Source organism: Somniosus microcephalus, chromosome 2 (genome assembly GCF_052327205.1).
Source record: "Somniosus microcephalus isolate GS21.2 chromosome 2, FLI_Smic_1.0, whole genome shotgun sequence".
NCBI lineage: Eukaryota > Metazoa > Chordata > Chondrichthyes > Squaliformes > Somniosidae > Somniosus > Somniosus microcephalus.
Genome location: NC_140988.1, coordinates 214502556 through 214524749, shown reverse-complemented (window position 1 = coordinate 214524749; position 22194 = coordinate 214502556). Strand labels below are relative to the sequence as shown.

The following is a 22194-nucleotide window of genomic DNA, read 5'->3' as shown; positions in this document are numbered from 1 at the left end:
TGGTAAAATAGGAAAAGGCTGGCAAAGTAGTGGTTAACAAGCAGTTAAGTATCCTAAATGCCTCCCCGTCGCTTGGTGTCGGGTCTGTTCTGAAATAGCAGACCCGACACTTTGGAAACTTACATGGAGGTGGGTTCGCAGCGGGTTCCCAACCCGCTGTCAATCATTTCGATTTTGACAGCGGACCTGCCTCCAAACCCGCACTCTGAGCGCCGGCAAAATTCAGCCCATAGTTACTGCCTGCTGCTGTCAGTTTGCTATGTAAAAATTTTTTTTAAATAGTCAATGTGTGTGTAGTCTGAAGATCTGCATCTAATGCAGACTATATTTCCACCTGCTACGAGTGTTTACTGGAGTTTCCCACCTGTGGAAATGGAGTGGGTCCCCAAACTTGACTGTGATTTCAAATACTGAGCTAAGATTATGATGCATGAACTCAACACACACAAAGTTATTAGTTTAAAACCGGTTTTAGATCAGCTTTTTTCTTTCGCTAAGAAAACAACTTGCTTATTAAGGCTATAACCAAAATTACACCTAAAATATTCTGGAGAATGAGGGAAATATTTAGCTCGTATTGGATGGAGTAGAGTAATAATGCAGTTCTCAACAGGTTAACTGGGCACATTTTTATTCTTTATGCCAGAAATTAAATGTTAATAATGGTTTAGGCATTACTGTGAGATGCTAATTACAGGTGAAAACAGAGATGTTTGCGTGTTAGCTGCAATTTTGTAGCCTGGGACATTATAACCTCAAACCGGTTCTGTTACCACTTAGCTGTAAATTAAATAAAAGCAAACAGAATGACAGGATACCAGTAGTGAGAGTACCTCTCTACCTGAAGGTCATGGGTTTCAATCACAAGTTGCCTGTTGTTTCAGTTCACTTAAAGCTTGAGTCGAAGGCGATTTCAGTTGTTCCTGACCAGCACTGTGTAGAAGCAAGGACAGAAAACACAAGAAACATCCAAGGCATTTCACAAAGAAGGGAGAAAAATAAATAGGAATAGTTAAGGAAATTGACACTTAGCAATGGAGAGAGGGATTAGGTGATCAAAAGCTTGGTTGAAAAATATGGGTTTTACGAAGGTGGAGAGAGAAGAGGAGATGCTGAGGGTTTTAGTGTGGGAGTTTCAGAGGGTAGCTGGGTAAAGGGGAGGAGGGGAATGCACAAAAGGACAGAGGTGGGAGGGGATATAAGCCTGGAGAATGTTGCAGAGAAAGGGTGAGACAAGGTCATGGAGGGATTTGAGGACGAAGATGAGGATTTTAAATTGAATATTTTGGGGTTTGGACCCACTGTAGATTAGCAAAGACAGGGATGATGGACGAGTGGGACTTAACCTGGGAGACCAGAGTGGGGGACTGTAGTGTATGTAACCTGTACCACCTTAAGAGGATACCTTAAGGTGATGGACTACTTTTTGATGGCTCCTGTACATTGTAGTACCGGTGGTGACCACACCGGTATATAAACCCTGCGGAGCAAAGTGTATCTCAGTTCAGCCCTGACCCTCAATCACTAAAGACCTGTTTACTTACTTCTGTAGTCTGTGTCCTGTTATTCAGTATAACTGCAATTGAAACCACAGACTCAACAGGGACATGATAGAAAATTAACCCAGAGGTGACCAAAGCATAGATTAGGGTTTCAGTGGTGGATAGACTGAGGCATGCAATGTTGTAGAATTCCCTAAGCCTCTCCACCTCTCTTTCCTCCTTTAAGACGCTCCTTAAAACCTCTTTGTCGGCCCCAATACCTCCTTATGTAGCTCGGTGTCAAATTTAGTTTTATAACGCTCCTGTGTAGTGCCTTGGGACGTTTTACTACGTTAAAGGTGCTATATAAATGCAAGTTGTTGTTGTAGAGGGGGAAGTAAGCAGTCTTAGTAATAGATGGGATATCAGGTTTGAAGCGTAGCTTGGGTTCAAACAGGATGCCAAGATTTTGCTTGTTCTAGTCCATCCTGAGAAAATGGCTAGAAAGGGGATGTGCTCAGCAACAAGGAAGCATAGTTTGTGGTGGGGGCCAAAAACAATTGAAGGAAGTTGTGACTCAGCAGGCAGTCTGACAGCATGGAGCTGGTTGTGGGGTTGAGAGAAGTGGTGAAAAGGTAGAGCTGGGCATCATCAGACTATGCATGGAAGTTGACCCTGTGTCTGTAGATGATGTCACTAAGGGGCAGCATGTAGATAAGAAAGAGTAGGCAGCCACGGATAGATTCTTAGGAGGTTGTGGAGGTAATGGGAAGTGAAGAGAAGCCGCTAATAGAAATGCATTCGCTGTGTTCAGACATAGGAGTGGAAGCAGGCATGGGCAGTCCCACAGATCTAGACAGTGAAGGAAAGGCAATAGAGGAAGGTGACAGGCTCAACCATGTCAAATGCTGCAGTGAGGAAAAGCAGGGAATAGCGTACCACAGTCACAACAGGTGTTATCTTGTTCTACTTGAATTGTACCTCCTGTCATTTATAGAGGGACACGCATAACAGTAGAGCAGAAGCCAGTAACCTGGAATTCCATGGTTACTGGAACTGTATGAACTTATTTCAATGTGTACATATTTCATTACCTGAGCAACCAAAATTGAGGGTGTTGCAACTTCAACAGCATCCCCACCACCAATATCAAAAATGTTTTAAGTTCATTTTAAGATTTAAAAATATATATATTTGTTGAATGGCCTTTCTTGTAGTTGTCTTTCTCTTAAAAATTAGCCAAAGAAATATTCTGTGTATTATTTTTTTTAAATAATATTGCATTGTGCCATAACCATGAACATTGAAAAATTCATTACAACATAAAGCTGAAGAAACTTGATGAGCTATGTGCTGTCTGCTGAAGGCAGTCTAGTAATTCAGAAACCATACTCTGTGCTTTTACTCATCCTTTCAGGAATGAAATATAAAACACAGAGCATAGCTTTTGCATTACTTATATCAGCCTGACAATGCTCCTTAAATCTTTAGACCCTGACATTTTTGAGGGCGCTGTGGCAGCGGACTGCTGGCCGTGGGTTGGAATCCCAAATCATCCAGGTCCTGCCTCTTTTTGCCCCTGATTTGAAGGTGGGGGAGTGGTATGCACATTGCCACAGACTTTGTAGTCCCATAGGGCTCTGGGAAGAAGGAGAACATTTATTGAAAAACTCATTCAATTTCTCATATCACTTGCAGCAGTGCATTCGATGTCACTCAAACAATTGCATTGTTGAAAGCAGTATGCCAAATTTTTAATTCATCCCCATGCCCTAACAATGCTGGATGCCAAGGACCCATAGGTATCCTTGACATCCAACATTGCTAAGGGTTCAACTGAGGAAAATATGTCATGTAATGTATTTTCCTCATTTACATTGTTATAAATCTCATAATTTATCAAGAAACTACTCATGAAATAATGCTGGACGGCCAGCTGGTGGCGCCGTCCAAGGAGTATAAATACTCGGACGTGGGCCCAGTTTTCCAGGGACATTTTGTAAGACAAGGAACTAGTGAAGTACAACTACATTAATGATTTGGATGTGAATGTAAAAGGTATGATCAGTAAGTTCGCAGATGACATGAAAATTGGTGGGGTGGTAAATAGCGAGGCGGGAAGCCTCAGGCTACAGGACGATATAGATGGGTAGGTCAGATGGGCGGAACAGTAGCAAATGGAATTTAACCCTGAAAAGTGTGAGGTGATGCATTTTGGACGGACTAACAAGGCAAGGGAATACACAATGAATGGTAAGACCCTAGGAAAGACAGTGGATCAGAGGGACCTTGGTGTGCATGTACATAGATCCCTGAAGGCAGCAGAACAGGTGGATAAGGTGGTTAAAAAGGCATATGGGATACTTGCCTTCATTAGCCGAGGCATAGAATATAAGAGCAGGGAGGTTATGATGGAGCTGTACAAAACGCTGGTAAGGCCACAGCTGGAGTACTGTGTGCAGTTCTGGTCGCCTCACTATAGGAAGGATGTGATTGCTTTGGAGAGGGTGCAGAGGAGATTTACCAGGATGTTACCTGGGCTGGAGCGCTTCAGCTATGAAGAAAGACTGGACAGGCTGGGGTTGTTTTCCTTGGAGCAGAGAAGGCTGAGGGGGGACCTGATTGAGGTATACAAAATTATATGGGGCATAGATAGAGTGGATAGAAAGGAACTTTTCCCCTTAGTAGAGGGGTCAATAACAAGGGGGCATAGATTCAAGGTAAGGGGCAGGAAGTTTAGAGGGGATTTGAGGAAAAACTTTTTCACCCAGAGGGTGGTTGGAATCTGGAACTCACTGTCTGAAAGGGCGGTAGAGGCAGGAACCCTCACAACATTCAAGAAGCATTTGGATGAGCACTTGAAATGCCATAGCATACAAGGCTATGGACCAAACGCTGGAAAATGGGATTAGATTAGATAGGGCTTGATGGCCGGTGTGGACGCGATGGGCCGAAGGGCCTCTTTCTGTGCTGTATAACTCTATGACTCTAGACCTCCATGTTCTGAAACAAGTTGATTAAAGCCTTGCTTTATGCTCAAACCAAGTGCGTAGTGAGTTTATTACGTCATACATCATATTATAATACAATTGCCCATTTTGGGTGCATGTATTCTAGTGCCTCAAAAGTACCAGAGCTTATGTTTCATCCTTAAAAGGATGGATAAAGGCAACATATAGTTTCTGAATCACAAAACTGCCTTTAGTAGGCAGCATATCATTTTTCAGGTGTCATCACCCTTCGCTTGTAATAGCTTGTAGTCTGTGCTGTCTTGGGTCAGTTCTGTTCCCAGGTCTTGCTGGTACTGTACACTGTTGAGCCCAGCTGCCATCTCTTGCCATGTGTGGTGCACTGCTGTCCTCTGGGGAGGATGCCTGGGACTGCCAAACAGGAAACCTTCCTTGCAGCTCCCTCATGCAGCATGAAGATCACTTCACCAGCCACAAATAAGGGTTGGGTTCTGTGCCACTACAACCTTCCGCCCCCCACAACTAGTTCAGCATTATCGAAGGCTACCAATAGGTTCAATATATTATGAGCCTTTCTAAAGAAAGTAAGTATTTTACCCCCATACAACTACTTAGCATTAAGTGACCACATCCCTTAAATTGCAGTCAAATTGCAATATTCCTTCCCCCCCATTAGACTAACTCCCTGCACAAGGCCAAAGTTGTGCAGGGGTGGATACAATTATTAAAATAAGCTGCCTCAGAATATTGTAGGAAGTCAGTGAGGTGTACTTTTGGCTATGATTATCCTAGCTTCTGACTGGACTCGACTCCACAATGGGACTGGAAAATTGGCCCTTTAGCTCAAAGTACAAAACACTCCATGTCAGTGAGTAATTTCAGCCATTAGAAAGTGGTATTGCACCATGGGGAGTGGGGATGATAGGGTGACAGACATACATTGAGCTTCTATTGTTTTACTGCTGCATGTTTGTACAAGCTTAAGTAGCTACTTGGGCATGTATCTAGTAACAGTTCCTGAGATATTCCCAATCAGTCATATCCATACCTTAGAAGGTAATAAAAACAGAAAATGCTGAAAATACTCAGTAGGTCAGGCAGCATCTGTGGAGAGAGAAACAGAGTTAATGACCGGAATTTTCCCCTAAAAAAAAAAGGGTGGGTTTGGAGCTTGGGGTACTTAAAATGTTAAAAATGGGATTCCCGACCTGATTCTCCCCCCCCCCCCCCCCCCCCACCCCACATATCCACTTCCAGTTTTAACAGAGGGGGGAGGGGGGGGACGTGACGTGTGACCAACCCACTCCCAGGGGTGGAACGTCAATTTGAATATTGTAATGAGGCTGGCAGCCTCTTTTTTCACCTCCATTTTGGTCTTAACTGCCTGTGGCCGGGTTTCGCACAGTTCTTGAAACCTGGCAGTTAAAGCGAGGCAGGGACTGCTGCATCCAGGAGGTAAGTGGCTTTATACACACCTCGTGGATCCAGGGTCCCTACCTAACCCACTCCCTGCAATTGGGGATCCCCTCACGAGACCTCTGATCCCCACCATGAGGCCTCCCCCCAACCCCACTGATGATGCTGAGGCTGGCCACAATCCTCCAGTGACCAGCCCCGATCCTCTCTCTCTTCCCACCCCCACCCCCCCGCCAATGCACTGGCCAACCCCTGCATCCCCCCCGCCCCCCCCCCAATCCCCGACCCCCTGCAGATCCTCCGACCCCCTCCCGATCCCTGGCCGACACCACACCCCCCCCCCCGTCGATCACCAATTCCCGACCATGCCGACCCCATGATCCCTTCCCCGGGCCGACGACTCACATCTGAGGCCTACCCGCCCGCAGCCAGCCAGCCTCTCAATCTGGCTGGCTGCAGGCGGGAATCCGAGGCCTCGCATTCAAATCAGGCCCTGCCGTTAAAGTCAGCAGGGCCTGCGGGAAACCTGGCCTACCAGATTTCCCGCCCGCCTTGGAGGCCCCACCGCCTCCCTTGAGAAAATTCCGGCCAATGTTTCAGGTCGATGAGCTGTCGTCAGAACCCCTTAGAAGGTAATGGTGCATTTTAATTTTATTGGCCAAATAATGTGCTGATTCTACAAACCCACTGGAAAGCAGCAGTCTTATTCCAAACCGACTACATGCCAAATAAATATTAACTGATTAAAACAGCTTATGAACAATGATGGACAGGTAAAGACCATCTGGTCCATCGAGCCTGTCACACAATTGCGATACCTTGTGTATCACAACATATAAAAAAGAAAAAAAGACTTGGATTTATATAGCGCCTTTCACGACCACCGGATGTCTCAAAGCGCTTTACAGCCAATGAAGTACTTCTGGAGTGTAGTCACTGTTGTAATGTACACTCCACCCCACCTGAAACCATGCGATCTTCTGGGAGAGGCAAAAAAAGATAAAAAGCCCAGGCCAATTTGGGGGGGAAAATGGGAAATTCCTTTCCGACCCATCTAGGTGATCGAAACGAATCCAGGAGATCACTCTGGCCCTGAATTCCCTGCAGTACCTACCTTCTGTAAGAGGCAATCTCTGCTCCAGCCACAAACAAATCCAGCTCTCGCTTGAAGGAATTCAGTGAGTCCGCGTCCACCACAAGAGATGGCAGCCTGTTCCAGAGGTCCACTATTCTCTGGGAAAAGAGCCACCACCTGACATCTAACCTAGATCTAGCTTTATTACAATATAAATTTGTGACCCCTGGTCTTGCCTAACCTATTTAATTGAAATAAACTATCAGCTGGAACACAATCTATTCCCTTCATTATCTTATAAACCTCAATCAGATCACCTCTAAGTCTACACTTCTCTAATGTATAGAGTCCCAACTCTTTTAGCCTATCTTGATAACCAAGATGCTTTAGACTAGGAATTAGTCTAGTGGTCTTCCTCTGCACCTTTTCCAAAGCCTCCATATCACCCACCATGTGAGGAGACCGAAACTGGACACAGTATTCCAAGTGCAGCTTGACTAAGGTCTTGTACAAGGACAAAACAGTATGACTCGCCTTGTACTCAATTGTCAATGGATACACCCCAAAACCCTATTTGCTCTAGCTATCGCTGCATGGCATTGCTCATGTACCTTTAAGGATGTATGCACTAGAATGTCCAAATCTCTTTCAATCTCCACCATCTTTAATGCCTTTCCCTGAAGGGTGTATGAATGCCCACATGCATAACACTGCACTTATCTACGTTATACATCATTTTCCAGTCTTGAGCCCAATCTCCCAATTCATTAAGACCTGCCTGAAACAGATGAGCATCATCTACAGTTCTAACACTCACACAGATCTTGGTATCATCTGCAAATTTGCAGATTGTGCCCCTAACACCTACACCCAGATCATTAACCGGGACACCGCTGGTCTCCAAACAGATCCAAATCCATCTATAACTACTTTTTGCCTATGTCCTGCCAGCCAGTTCTGAATCCAGCTCAATATATTACCACTAATACCAGAGGCTTTGATCTTATAGAGAAGCCTCTTGTGCGGTACATTATCAAAAGCTTTTTGGAAATCTTAAGTAGACAATGTCTACTGGGCTTCCCTCATCCATCAACTTCGTAACTTTTTCAAAAAATACAATTAGATTTGTAAGGCATGACCTTTTTATGAAGCATTGTTGGGTGTCCCTAATATGTCCCTCTCTATCCATGTATTCCTATATTGCACCCCTAATGATTCCTTCAAGCATCTTACCTATTACTGATGTTAAACTAATGGACCAATAGTTACCCGGGTCTGTCTTGTCACCGTTTTTAAAGATGGGGACTACTTTAGCCTCCTCCCAGTCTATAGGAACCATTCCAGGGTGCAGTGAGCTATTAAAAAATACAGCCTAGGGGCTCGCACAGCACATGCCCCATCTCCCTGAGGACCCTCGGGTGGATATCATCTGGCCTGGCTGCTCTATTATCTATTTTCAAGTTCTTAATTTGTTACATAGAAAACATAGAAAAATAGGAGCAGGAGTAGGCCATTCGGCCCTTCGAGCCTGCTCCGCCATTCAATATGATCATGGCTGATCCTCTATCTCAATACCATATTCCCGCTCTCTCCCCATACCCCTTGATGCCTTTTGTGTCTAGAAATCTATCTGTCTCCTTCTTAAATATATTCAGTGACTTGGCCTCCACAGCCTTCTGTGGTAGGAAATTCCACAGGTTCACCACCCTCTGAGTGAAGAAATTTCTCCTCATCTCAGTCGTAAATGTCCTACCCCGTATCTTGAGACGGTGACCCCTCGTTCTAGACCCCCCAGCCAGGGGCAACATCCTCCCTGCATCCAGTCTGTCTAGCCCTGTCAGAATTTTATACATTTCAATGAGATCCCCTCTCATTCTTCTAAACTCTAGTGAATAAGGGCCTAATCGACCCAATCTCTCATACTACAGTCCTGCCATCCCAGGAATCAGTCTGGTGAACCTTCGCTGCACTCCCTCTATGGCAAGTATATCCTTTCTTAGGTAAGGAGACCAAAACTGCACACAGTACTCCAGGTGTGGTCTCACTGAGGCCCTGTATAACTGTAGTAAGACATCCTTGCTCCTGCACGCAAATCCTCTTACAATGAAGGCCAACATACCATTTGCCTTCCTAACTGCTTGCTGCACCTGCATGTTTGCTTTCAGTGACTGGTGTACAAGAACACCCAGGTCCCTCTGTACATCAGCATTTCCCAATCTATCACTATATAAATAATACTCTACCTTTCTGTTTTTCCTACCGAAGTGGATAACTTCACATTTATCCACGTTATACTGCATCTGCCATGTATTTGCCCACTCACTCAACTTGTCTAAATCGCCTTGAAGCCTCTTTGCATCCTCCTCACAACTCACAATCCCACCTAGTTTTGTGTCATCAGCAGACTTGGAATTTTACATTTGGTTCCCTCTTCCAAATCATTGATATATATTGTGAATAACTGGGGCCCAAGCACTGATCCCTGTGATACCCCACTAGTCACCGCCTGCCACCCCGAAAAAGACCCATTTATTCCTACTCTCTGTTTCCTATCTGTTAACCAATTTTGAATCCATGGCAGTATATTACCCCCAGTCCCATGTGCTTTAATTTTGCACACTAACCTCTTATGTGGGACTTTATCAAAGACCTTCTGAAAATCCAAATATACCACATCCACTGGTTCTCCCTTATCTATTCTACCAGTTACATCCTCAAAAAAACTCCAGTAAGTTTGTCAAACACGATTTCCCTTTCATAAATCCATGTTGACTTTGTCTAATCCCGCTTTCTAAAACAATATGTTCATCTATGTTGATAGTACTTGTTTTGTTACTCAACTATTAGAATGTAATAATGTTATTATCATCTTCAAGGGTGAAGACCGATGCAAAGTATTCATTTAATATTTCCGCCATACCCAGTGAGTCCTTTGTAACCTGTCCTTGAACATTCTTCAATGGCCTAATACAGTCTTTGATAGTTCTCTGACTCTTCACATAACCGAGAAAGCTTTTTTAAAAATTCATTGATGGGATGTGGGCGTCGCTGGCTAGGCCTGCATTTAGTGCCCATCCCTAATTGCCCTTGAGAAAATGGTGGTGAGCCGCCTTCTTGAACCGCTGCAGTCCATATGGTGTAGGTACACCCACAATGCTGTTAGGAAGGGAGTTCCAGGATTTTGGCCCAGCGACTGAAGGAACGGCAATACAGGTCCAAGTCAGGATGGTGTGTGGCTTGGAGGGGAACTTGTAGGTGGTGATGTTCCCATGTGTCTGCTGCCCTTGTCCTTCTAAGTGGTAGAGGTCGTGGGTTTGGAAGGTGCTGTTGAAGGAGCTTTGGCGAGTTGCTGCAGTGCATCTTGTAGATGGTACACACTGCAGCCACAGTGCGCCGGTGGTGGAGGGAATGAATGTTGAAGGTGGTGGATGGAGTGCCAATCAAGCAGACTGCTTTATCCTGAATGGTGTTGAGCTTCTTGAGTGTTGTTGGAGCTGCACTCATCCAGGCAAGTGGAGAGTATTCCATCACACCCCTGACTTGTGCCTTGTAGATGGTGGAAAGGCTTTGGGGAGTCAGGAGGTGAGACACTCGCCGCAGAATTCCCAGCCTCTGGCCTGCTCTTGTAGCCACAGTATTTATATGGCTGGTCCAGTTCAGTTTCTGATCAATGGTAACCCCCAGGATGTTGATAGTGGGGGATTCAGCGATGGTAATGCCATTGAATGTCAAGGGGAGATGGTTAGAGTCTCGCTTGTTGGAGATGGTCATTGCCTGGCACTTGTGTGGTGCGAATGTTACTTGTCACTTGTCAGCCCAAGTCTGAATGTTGTCCAGGTCATGCTGCATATGGACACGGACTGCATCAGTATCTGACGAGTCTCGAATGGTGCTGAACAGTGTGCAATCATCAGCGAACATCCCCACTTCTGACCTTATGATGGACCTAATGACAGTTGTCTAGATTTTTTTTTGCTGATCTAATAGCAGCCTTTATTTTCTTTAGTTGTCCCTTGCACTCAACTCTGTTTAGTTGAGTATTAAATGTCTTTAATTTATGTAAACATTTCTGTTTACATCTTACTTGTCTTTGTAACTAACCAGTCAGCCACCTTGGTTTTTCTTACCACACTTCCTTCTTTCTTTTGACTTTGGGTACATATTTGTTTTCCACATTTTTTTGTCTTCTTAAAAACTTTCCATTTGTATTCTACATCCATCTCATCAGGAGGGTTAACCAATTTACCTGTTCCAAATCATCTGCCATTTCGGTGAAGTTTGCTCTTCTGAAATCTGGTACGAGTTGCAGATTCTCAGTACCTTTAGTTCTACTAGCCAATTAAAACCGTATAATGTTGTGGTTACTGTTAGCCAGATGTTCCCCCACATGGAGGCCCAATACGAGGTCAGGCTCACTACTAAACACTAGATCCAATATATGATTATCCCTAGTTACTTCATTAACATGTTGAGTCAGGAAACCGTCTTGTATATTTTCAACAAATGTTTTAGCTGCACTTCCCACCACAACAGCGGGTAAACCATCGTGCTACTGAATGCCAGGAAAATTAAAATCACCCATCAAACAAAGGTGGCATTTTATATTAAAAGCATTTGCAATCTGTTTCCGTAATAACTCATCATGTTCAGGTGTCTGACCCGGGGGCATATAACAATTAACAATAATTAGTCCCTGCCTGTGAGCTTGGTCCACTTGAATCCAGATAGCCTCATCTGTGCTTGATGAGGCAAAATCAAGTCTTTCTCTAGCTGTTAGATTCTCACTGATTTAAAAATAGCAACCCCACCTCCCCTTTGACTTACTCTATCCCTTCTGAAACCCTTGTAGCCCTTTTAGATGAATTTCTGTCCCATCACTTTTGTCTAACCATGTCTCAGAAATACACAATGTCTATACAGCATAGGATTGCAATTCTAACAATTTGTTTTTAACACTCCTTGCATTTACGTAAAAACAATTTAAAGGTCTCTCATCTAATTCCTTAGAGTTATTTATTCTTGTTTGCTTCCAACATGGTTTATCTGCATGCTTAGAATCTATGTAATTATCAAGGTCAGTAAAGCTATCTTTGAACTTATCTGCACTATCCCCTTGCTGAATTAGTTTAAATGCTTTCTGAAAACCTGCTCAACACCCTCTGCCAGCCTTTGTGCTCCCAGGAAGTTAAGATGGAGGCGGTCCCTCCTAAGCAACTTACCTTGTCCAGCAAACACCTCCCAATTATCGATGAAGTGTAGCTTCTTTTTGCAAAGGTCCTGAAGTCAGATGTTGACTCCTACGATTCGGCTATTCCTCTCCATCGATCTGTACATGACTGGTAATAGCCCAGAGACTACCACCCTTGCACCCCTTTGCTGAAGGTCAGCTAAGGGGATTTTGTAGGAATCCTCCAAAACAAATGGATTTCTATCCATTATATCATTAGTACCAATATGTAAACCTACTATAGTACCTTGACACTCACCTTTCATCAGATCATCCACATGATTCTGGAGATCAGCTACCTTGGCCCCTGGAAAACAGACGACTGCTCTTGACAGAGCCTTACCATTACATAGGGTGCTGTCTGAATGCCTGATGATAGAGTCCCCTATGAGGATTGTACGCTGCCTCTTGCTGTTCACCCAACGATGTCCTCTTGGACTTTGCAGTCTTCCCCTTACCTTTTCCAATAGGTTGATATGAGCACTGAGGTTGGTCAGTGTCGCTGGTGCTGACCTCACTGCCTGTTGTGTCCTCCAAATCACAAAGCAGGGCAATACCTATTTGGAGCAACAAAAGAATCCAAAGTGGTGAATGATATAGCAATATCAATGCCAGACAATGACTTACTTTTCGTCCCAGTAAGGAAATCATCGAAATCCACCAAGTATGTTAATTGGTGAATCTTCTCTTTTAAGCAAATGATCTCCTGCTGCAGAGACAAAACCTGAACATATTTAATGCAAGTGAAAGTCCCACAATGCTTTACTTCAACACCATCTCTCTCTAACGTTATCTATCTTAAAGGTGTACATAGAGCACACCTCACATTGGAGTTGCTCTCCTTATCTTTGGGACCACCATCCTATCTCTTAGGAAATCTGTGAATAAAACAGAGGGGGGGGGAAAAAAGCAAAAACAAACAGGCAGAACAAGTAGTATACAATTTACTCCCAACTTAACTCCCTCATTCACAACTCCCAGAAAGAGATTACCACGCTCTTCTCAAGTCACACTCCTCTGAAGTCTCACACTGAAGAACGTGTTTGTATACTGGGGAATTGAGTACATGTAGTTGAGCTTTGATTGCATTTTTAAAGACTGCATACAAACACAAATATATTATGTATTTTCTCTGAACCAAGTAAGTTGAAACACATGAGAATGTGACGTACAGAATAAAAATGGTAATTTGGCTAAATGTTAATGCGTGCCAGCGTAGGGTTTTAGAAATTAAACCCTATCACTCTTGCATGTTGGGATTCCCCCCCCCCCCCCGCCATGTTTCCACTTTTTTCCACTTTATCCCCCTTCCCTGAAGGTGCCAGCTCCTAGGTTACATCTCATCAGGCCTCCTGTGCCATTCTCAAGTGGACATTCTTCATGGTTGGTGAGTGCCCTTTGGTTATGTGATCATGGAGGGCATAACAGTCTAGCCTGACTCCCACACATGCACTTTCTAGCAAGGATCAGTAGATAATAGCAAAGAGCAGGAACAAAGGTTCCAATTGTTTGCTACAGTTTCTTTAGACATTCTGAATTTGAAATAATTTTCTTAATTTTGTACATTAACGTATTTAGGGGATGAGGATTTATTTTTCACATGTTTAGTCTCTATTGTGGGTTGCTGTGCTCTTCGTATACTTTTGGAATCCAATTGGACCTTCCTAGATTCATAGGAAGCTTACCATCCATCTGAAAATAAGTGGCTTTTATTCTGTCCAAGAACCCAGGCAAAGACCCACTAGCTGCCAACTGGTCTCTAATCTTTGACTTATTTTAATAATCAGAAAAACTACTGTGATCCTCAAAGGGCTAAACTAGTGTTTTAATTTGGTTAATGTTTTTTCAACTCCACTTCCCAGCAGACATATGGAGTGACCAATCATTTCAGACTGACCCCGATCTCCCACCAGGATGGAAGAAGATCAATGATGTCGCTGGCATCTATTATTGGCATATACCAACAGGCACTACCCAATGGGAGCGACCAGTATCTACATCAGCAGAGGTCACAGACACACGAAAAGGTTCATTGAGCTCCATTACCCCGTCCCCCACTCCAGAAAATGAGGTAACAATTTTTGGATGCTTTAACTTTTTTGGAACATTTTAAGTTGTCATATTTATATCTGTACATTATTTATTTGGAAGTCTTTCTGAAGCCAATTGAGAGTACAGCTGAAGGATAAGGCATTTGTATTTCATACTCATTTTCTTCCTCTCTCATTCTCGCTCTTCCCCCCTCTTCCATCCCCCATGCCTGCACATCACATGCTGTGTCCGATTGAAAGGATGAATGGTTGACCTGCCCTCTGACCTTTGCCACTGCAGTTTTTGAACTGACCAACAGGTGCATGTGGGATTATTGGTGCTTGACTGCTCCCTCCCTTCCAACAATCTCCTCTCCACTTTGCCTGAAATTGTGACTATTTATTTATCTTATTTTCATGTTTTAATTTTAATTGTTGCCTTTTTTAAAACATTATGTTGGCATCAGTGGATCTTTCCCTTTTTAATTTAGTATTTTTCATAGATCATAAAATGTTACAGCACAGAAGGAGGCCATTTGGCCCATCGTGCCTCCCTTTATCGCCTTTTTCTTTATCCATCTAGCTTGATGCCTTTAATCAAGAGGTCAGGTGCATGGCCTGCTCCCAGGTTGCCACTAGTGCCCACATAGGTGGCTGCCAAAGACCAACATGAGTCTCCCTCTGATTTTCCTTCACTTTGGTTCCTCATGATGCAGCTCAGATTGGGAACTGATTGGAGAGGGTTTCAAATCTGTGTCTTCCCCAAATCTGTGGCACGGAGAGTTGGCACTTTAATATACAGTGTCAACATGCTGTCTGTTTTATTTTTAACAACAAAATGTAAATTGCTATTTGACCAATAAATAAAGGCCAATTCTATTCTAAAAATGTCCTGAAATTAACAATTTGAATAAGATTAGATTTTATTGTGGATTCACTTTTGAGTGAACCTGTTTTATTCTGCTGTTTAAATTTTAAATGTTCTTACATATAGGCATTCACATTCTACTATGTGTTCATGTGTCTTCTGCTACTGGGCTGGGTTTTATACAGGATTAATATCAAGAAAATGTTATTCAAAAGAGCTTTGGAACTTTGTTCACAGCTGTTACATGTTTGTGGGGCTCCTGCATAGAAATACATAGAAGTTATAACATCAGTCCATGTCATCATTAACCCTCAACACGAGCAAATAGTTTTAATCACATTTACCTACCCTATTCCCATATGGAGTGACTCCTGACAACCAACGAACTGGAAGCTGTGCAGAAGCATTCTACGCATAACTGTTGGGTCCCAAATTTAAAAAATAACGTTCACCACAACAGACGGAGGATCTGATAAGTGTTGACTAACATCACTAATAAAGTTTCATTGTTGTAACAATGCACATTACCCTTAGGAATAATAAAGCTCTGTATACTTAAATGGGAGTTTAGTCTGACTCTTCCTAATGCCACTCCTAATATTTTTCTGATGTTCACAGCTCTGAGTTTATTTTGGACTTTATGCACAACCCAGAAGCACCAAAACTTCTAAAGATAAGCTAATCTACAGAGGCCTAGAGACTGAGTCTACCACTGAAGCGAGGGCAGCGGAACTTCCCTTCGGTTTATTTACATTTTACCACTTACACATGACGAGAGCTGGCTTCCATTTAATAAAAAAACATTAACCTAAACGCAAACATGTCTAACAATAGCCATGCAAACTTCACTTACAACTGAACAAGATTTTTTTTAAAAATCTGTTTCTTTATTCCTCATTTTGGGAGATCCGGCAACAACAAACAAAAAAACCCACTGGAACTGCGCATTTTTAAAAAATTGTTTTTATGTAATGTGGGCGTCGCTGGCATGGCCAGCATTTATTGCCCATCCCTAATTGCCCTTGAGAAGGTGGTGGTGAGCCGCCGCCTTGAACCGCTGCAGTTCATGTGGTGAAGGAATTCCCACAGTGCTACATGCGCAACTACTTCCGGTTCGTTGGCAGCAGTCACATCCAATTCCATACCCCCACAACCCCTTTTCTTTCAGACTCCTATCCAGTCTAATCTTGAATTTTGACATAGTTTGTGCCTCAACCCCTAACACTGGAAGCCTCATAACCCTCTGTGGAAAAAGTTTCTACTGCCCTCTGTTCTAAATCACTCACATTTAACCTTGTATTTATGGCCTCTTGTTCTTGACCTCTGATACTTTCAGCATGAATCAGTGCCTTCAGGACAGCGGAGAAAATTTGGCAAAACAAAAAGTTGTGTTGTAACCATGCTTTATGCTTAATAGGTTGACTGAGACAATCTGAACAAATTAATTCACTTTTAAAATAGAGTGAGAGAGAGTAATATAAGTCCCAGAGCACCTCTGGACCTGTAGCTCATTCCCAGCTTAATTTTTTTTTTAGCTCTTTAAAATGATGTCATTCGCAAGAGTACATCTATTCAATCATTTCAGAAGACTGGTATGAATTACATGATGAAGGGCAAGTCCATACAATTCTTACTGATTAAATTGAGATTAAACAATTTAAAGGCTGATCAGCTGTTTTTCCCATGCCCCCTCTAAATGCCTTGTATCTTATTTACTTGTCCCATATATTTATTATTTGAGAGGGAGGAGAGACACCACCTGTAATCAATCTCTAAAAGAACAGTATTGCTGCAATTATAGGCCTTTGTGTTGTTTCCTGCCCCAAAGACAAGTACCATATTGCACCCTGACTACCAAAGAGCTGAAGTGTTACTTTACTTGGGTATGGTAGTGTAGAGCTTATGCTACTAGTAATCCAGTGGTCTGGACTAATAATACAGATCAGCATCTGTAATACAAAAATATGAGGTCTGGTCTAACAACAACAACAACTTGCATTTATATACTGCCTTTAACATAATAAAAGGTCCCCAGGCGCTTCACAGGAGCGTTATCGAACAAAATTTGACACCAAATCACACATTATATTAGGACAGGTGACCAAAAGCTTGTTCAAAGAGGTAGGTTTTAAGGAGCATCTTAAAAGAGGAGAGAGTGCTGGAGAGGTTTGGGGAGGGAATTCCAGAACTTAGCGCCTAAACAGCCGAAGGCACGGCCACCAATGGGGGAGCAATTAAAATCGGGGTTTCGCAAGAGGGCAGGATTGGAGGAGCGCAGAGATTTAGGAGGGTTGTAGGGCTGGAGGAAGTTACAGAGATAGGGAGGGCTGAGCCCATGGACGGTTTTGAAAATAAGGATGAGAATTTCAAAGTAGAGGCATTGCTGGACCAGGAGTCAATGTAGGTCAGCAAGCATAGGGGTGATGGGTGAATGAGACTTGGTGCGAGTTAGGACACAGGCAGCCGAGTTTTAGATGATCTCAAGTTTATGTAGGGTGGAAGATGGGAGGCCAGCCTGTAAAGCGTTGGATTAATCAAGTCTAGATGTAACAAAGGCATGGATGAGTGTATCAGCAGCAGATGCACTGAGGCAAGGGCGGAGCTGGGCAATGTTACGGAGGTGGAAATAGGCGGTCTTAGTGATGGAGAGTCTATGAGGTCGGAAGCTCAGTTCAGGGTCAAATAGGACACCAAGGTTGCAAGCATTCCTGTTCAGCCTCAGACAGTGGCCATAGAGAGGGATGGAATCAGTGACTAGGGAACAAATGGAATTTGTGACAGGAACCTAAGACAATGGCTTTGATTTTACCAATACTTAATTTGAGGAAATTTCAACCACACAGTGATAAAGGAAGAGCTGAACAGCTGGTAGAAAACAGCCAAATATATTTCTCTGCCTGAGCTAGGAGCTGCCAATTCAACCTCTATCTTCAGTGTTGCCATTTTAGGCGTCCCCAGTGGCAGGAGTGGGTTACTTGCGTTCAATGCAGGCCTTTGGAAATAGCAGTCAGATGTTACAATGGTATTTGACTGCCTTTTGTACAGCACAAAGCTGACTCATTAGGAATTATGATAGGTTTCTGAAGAATATGTCTGATATCCTCCCATAGACCTGAACAGATGGAAAAAACAATCAGAACAATTGAGGTGATTGCTTACAATCACCCACCCTAAAATAAGGTAGAGTAGCATTTCCATCCAAACATGAGAAATGTAAATTCTCTTCCCAAATCAGAGAACCTAAGTCTGCAGTGAGCAAAACTAAAGCAATTATCAGAATTCATGCACCTTAAAAGTAGAGTCAATTATGAGCACATTAAAAGTTATGAGTAAATTTAATGAATTCTTGCTCCCAGCACAAGAGCCCATAATTTTAATGGATGGAAAATGTGTACGGGGCCCAATGACCTAGCCATTACTAGTATTAGTGATGTGGTGCTATGACATGGATTAGGTTGTGCAGTATTGTGTTGGCTCCAGGCATTTTGGGTGGATTCTAGTGGAGCTTGCATAGAGTTTTTGTGACACAATACTGTTTCCCTGAGTATCACTGCAGCAAGAAGTCCTGATATGATGAGGTGATTTTTACTGTTGAGATCCAATCCAAGAAGATGTCTTTTACATAGGTGCAGCTCTAATGCCTTTGGTAAATTTCTATGGCATCAAGGAGGATGGATACCACTGAATTATGAGATTCATTCAAGAAGGTTCAGAAAATACCATAAACTGTGAGATGGGCTTTTTTATTTGTTTTGGGGGTGTGGGTGACACTGACAAGGCAGTATTTATTGTACCTCTCCAGTTGCCCTGAGTCAACTATGTACTGTGGGACTGGTGTCACATATAGGCCAGACCAGAAAGGGATGGCAGGTTCCTTCCCTGAAGTGAACCAGTGGCAGCTTTCAGACTGATTTCATCAGATGCCAGACACTGATTGATTGAATTCAGTTTACCAAGGTGGGATTTGAACTCTCAATCTCTGGGTTGCTAGTCTAGTATCAACATGCAACCTGCTGGGCTGTAGATAGAGCTTTAAACTAAAAAGGTGGGAGGAGGGGTCAGCTGAGGGGAAATTTAGAAATCTAAAGAGAAAAAGTCAAGGCAATGGAGCAGTGTAGCGATTTGGGTAAAAATAAGCGTAGTGTGACAAGAAGGGACAGAGAGTTAACGGTAAAAGTGCGTCAGCGAATAAGGTGAAAGCAGGGAATAATGGTAAAAAGTTAAAATTAAAGGCTCTTTATCTGAATGCACGAAGCATTCATAACAAGATAGGCGAATTAGTGGCACAAGTAGAGATGAATCGCTTTGATCTAATATCCATTACAGAGACGTGGTTGCAAGGTAACCAAGGTTGGGAACTAAATATTCCCAAAATAAGGTTAGAAAAGACAGGCAGAATGGAAAAGGAGAGAGGGTAGCCCTGATAATAAAGGATGACGTAAGGACAGAAGTGAGAGAGGATCTTGGCTCGGAAGATCAGGAAATAGAACCAGTATGGATGGAAATAAGAAATAACAATAAGAAAACACTAGTGGGAGTCGTTTATAGGCCCCCAAACAGTAGCTATACTGTTGGACAGAGTATTAATTAACAAATAATAGGTGCCTGTAATAAAGGTAATATAATAATCATGGGGGACTTTAATCATCTTATAGACTGGGCAAATCAAATTGGCAAAGGCAGTCTGGAGGACAAGTTCATTTGATGCATTCGAGACAGTTTCCTAGAACAATACATCGTGGAACCAACCAGGGAACAGGCTATTTTAGATCTTGTATTGTGTAATGAGACAGGGTTAATTAGTAATCTCACAGTAAAGGATCCTCTGGGAAAGAGTGATCATAATATTAGACATTGGGCCAGATGATGTCTTTGACGCGTATGCTCAACATACGCTGCCTTAATCCATCTGTTTGGGCCCAAGTTCCGGGTTTGTGCATGCGCGAAAACCTGGAATTTGCAATCTGTCAAGGTACGCATTGATAAATCTACCGAACCGCCTGAGAAATGACTTTCGCTGGCACAGATTTGCCCAACTGCTGCCCAGCAATTGCCCACAAAACTCTTATGGCTGGTAAAAGCAGGCATAGGGTTAATATAAATTTTAAATAAAAAATAAAAAAAATAAAAATGATGCATAAACACTTAAAATTAGTTTATGCAAATATTGGCCCGGATTAAAATGTTTAAAATTATTGTTTTTATATTACATTTTTATTGTATTTGGTGTAATTAAGGGACTTTTAATTAAATTTGAAAATCAGAACATTTATATTTATTAAAGTTAGCTAAATTGTTTAATTATTTGGGGATTCCATTGCATGTCATTCGGGAATTCTATTCGGAAATGACTGCAATGGAATCCTCCTTTCTCATTGGGAGACCTGGCCCATGTGATTCCAGGGACACTTCCGAACTGCCTGCGTCCCTGGGATCTGTGGGCCTTTACGCAGGCGTACGCCTGCAGGCCCGAGACCTGAACTCTCCATAGCTGTGGAGCCAGGAGATATTTTGCAGTTGGAAGCGTACTCCGGAGGTACGCCTCTGACTACAAATTCAGGGCCAATGAGTTTGAGAGTGAAATGCATCAGTCAGAAACGAGAGTCTTAAACTTAAATAAAGCTAATTACATAGGTATGAGGGCAAGTTGGCTAACGTAGATTGGGAAATTAGATTAAAAGGTATGACGGTAGATTAGCAGTGGCAAACATTTAAAGAAATATTCCAAAACTCTCAATGAATATACATTCCATTGAGAAATAAAATCTCCATGGGAAAAGTGATCCATCCATGGCTAACTAAAGAGGTTAAGGATAGTATTAGATTAAAAGAAGAGGCTTATAATGTTGTGAAGAATAGTAGTAAATCTGAGGATTGGGAGAGCTTTAGAAACCAGCAAAGGATGACCAAAAAATTGATGATAAGGGAGAAAATAGAATGAGAGTAAATTAGCAAGAAATATAATAACAGATTGTAAGAGCTTCTACAAGTATGTAAAAAGGAAGACAGTAGCAATAGTAAGCATTGGTCCTTTAGGGGCTGAGACAGGAGAAATTATAATGGGGAATAAGGAAGTGGCAGAAACCTTAAACAAATATTTTGTATCTGTCTTAACAGTAGAAGACACAAAAAGCATACCAAAAATAGTGGGGAACCAAGGGGCTAATAAGAGTGAGGAACCTAACATAATTAATATCAGTAGAGGAAAAAGTACTTGAGAAACTAATGGGACTAAGAGCTGACAATTCCCTGGATCTGATGGCCTACATCCTAGGGTTCTAAAAGAGGTGACTGCAGAGATAGTGGACAAATGTAAGAAATCACACAACACCAGGTTATAGTCCAACAGCTTTATTTGAAATCACAAGCTTTCGGAGCGCTGCTCCTTCATCAGGTGAAGAGATAGTGGATGCATTGGTTGTGATCTTCCAAAATTCCCTAGATTCCAGAATGGTCACAGTGAATTGGAAGGCAGCAAATATAACCCCGCTATTCAAGAAAGGAGGGAAAGAGAAAACAGGGAACTACAGGCCAGTTAGCCTGACATCAGTCGTCGGGAAAATGCTGGAATCCATTATTAAGGAAGTGGTAACAGGGCACTTAGAAAATCGTAATATGATTAGGCAGAGTCAACATGGTTTTATGAAAGGGAAATCATGTTTAACAAATTTATTAGAGTTTTTTGAGGATGTAAAGAGCAGGGTAGACGAAGGGGAACCAGTGGATGTAGTATATTTGGATTTCCAAAAGGCATTTGATAAGGTGCCACATGAAAGGTTGTGAGATAAGGGCTCATGGGGTTGGGGGTAATATATTAGCATGGATAGAGAATTGGTTAATGGACAGTAAGCAGAGAATCAGGATAAAGAGGTCATTTTCTGTTTGGCAGGCTGTGACGTGTGAGGTACCGCAAGGATCATTGCTTGGGCCTCAGCTATTTACAACCTATATCAATGACTTAGATGAAGTGACCAAGTGCGATGTATCCAAATTTGCTGATGATACAAAGCTAGGTGGGAAAGGAAGCTGTGAGGAGGACACAAAAAGCCTGCAAAGGGATATAGACAGGCTAAATGAGTGGGCAATAAGGTGGCAGATGGAGTATAATGTAGGGAAATGTGAGGTTAT

General features: G+C 42.7%; 1 protein-coding gene across 7 annotated transcripts in view; it reads left to right on the top strand.

The window, feature by feature from the left end:
• The window catches only part of apbb2b (amyloid beta (A4) precursor protein-binding, family B, member 2b), a 449372-nt gene that overhangs the window by 220694 nt on the left and 206484 nt on the right, over positions 1-22194 (top strand). For 4 of the 7 annotated variants that reach the window (XM_085969171.1, XM_085969166.1, XM_085969145.1 and 1 more), the window contains exon 5: positions 14031-14239. In XM_085969171.1, coding sequence (XP_085825297.1) covers positions 14031-14239 — 209 coding nt within the window. The remainder of the gene's footprint in view (positions 1-14030; positions 14240-22194) is intronic. The other 3 variants (XM_085969159.1, XM_085969176.1, XM_085969175.1) reach the window with 1 other exon arrangement.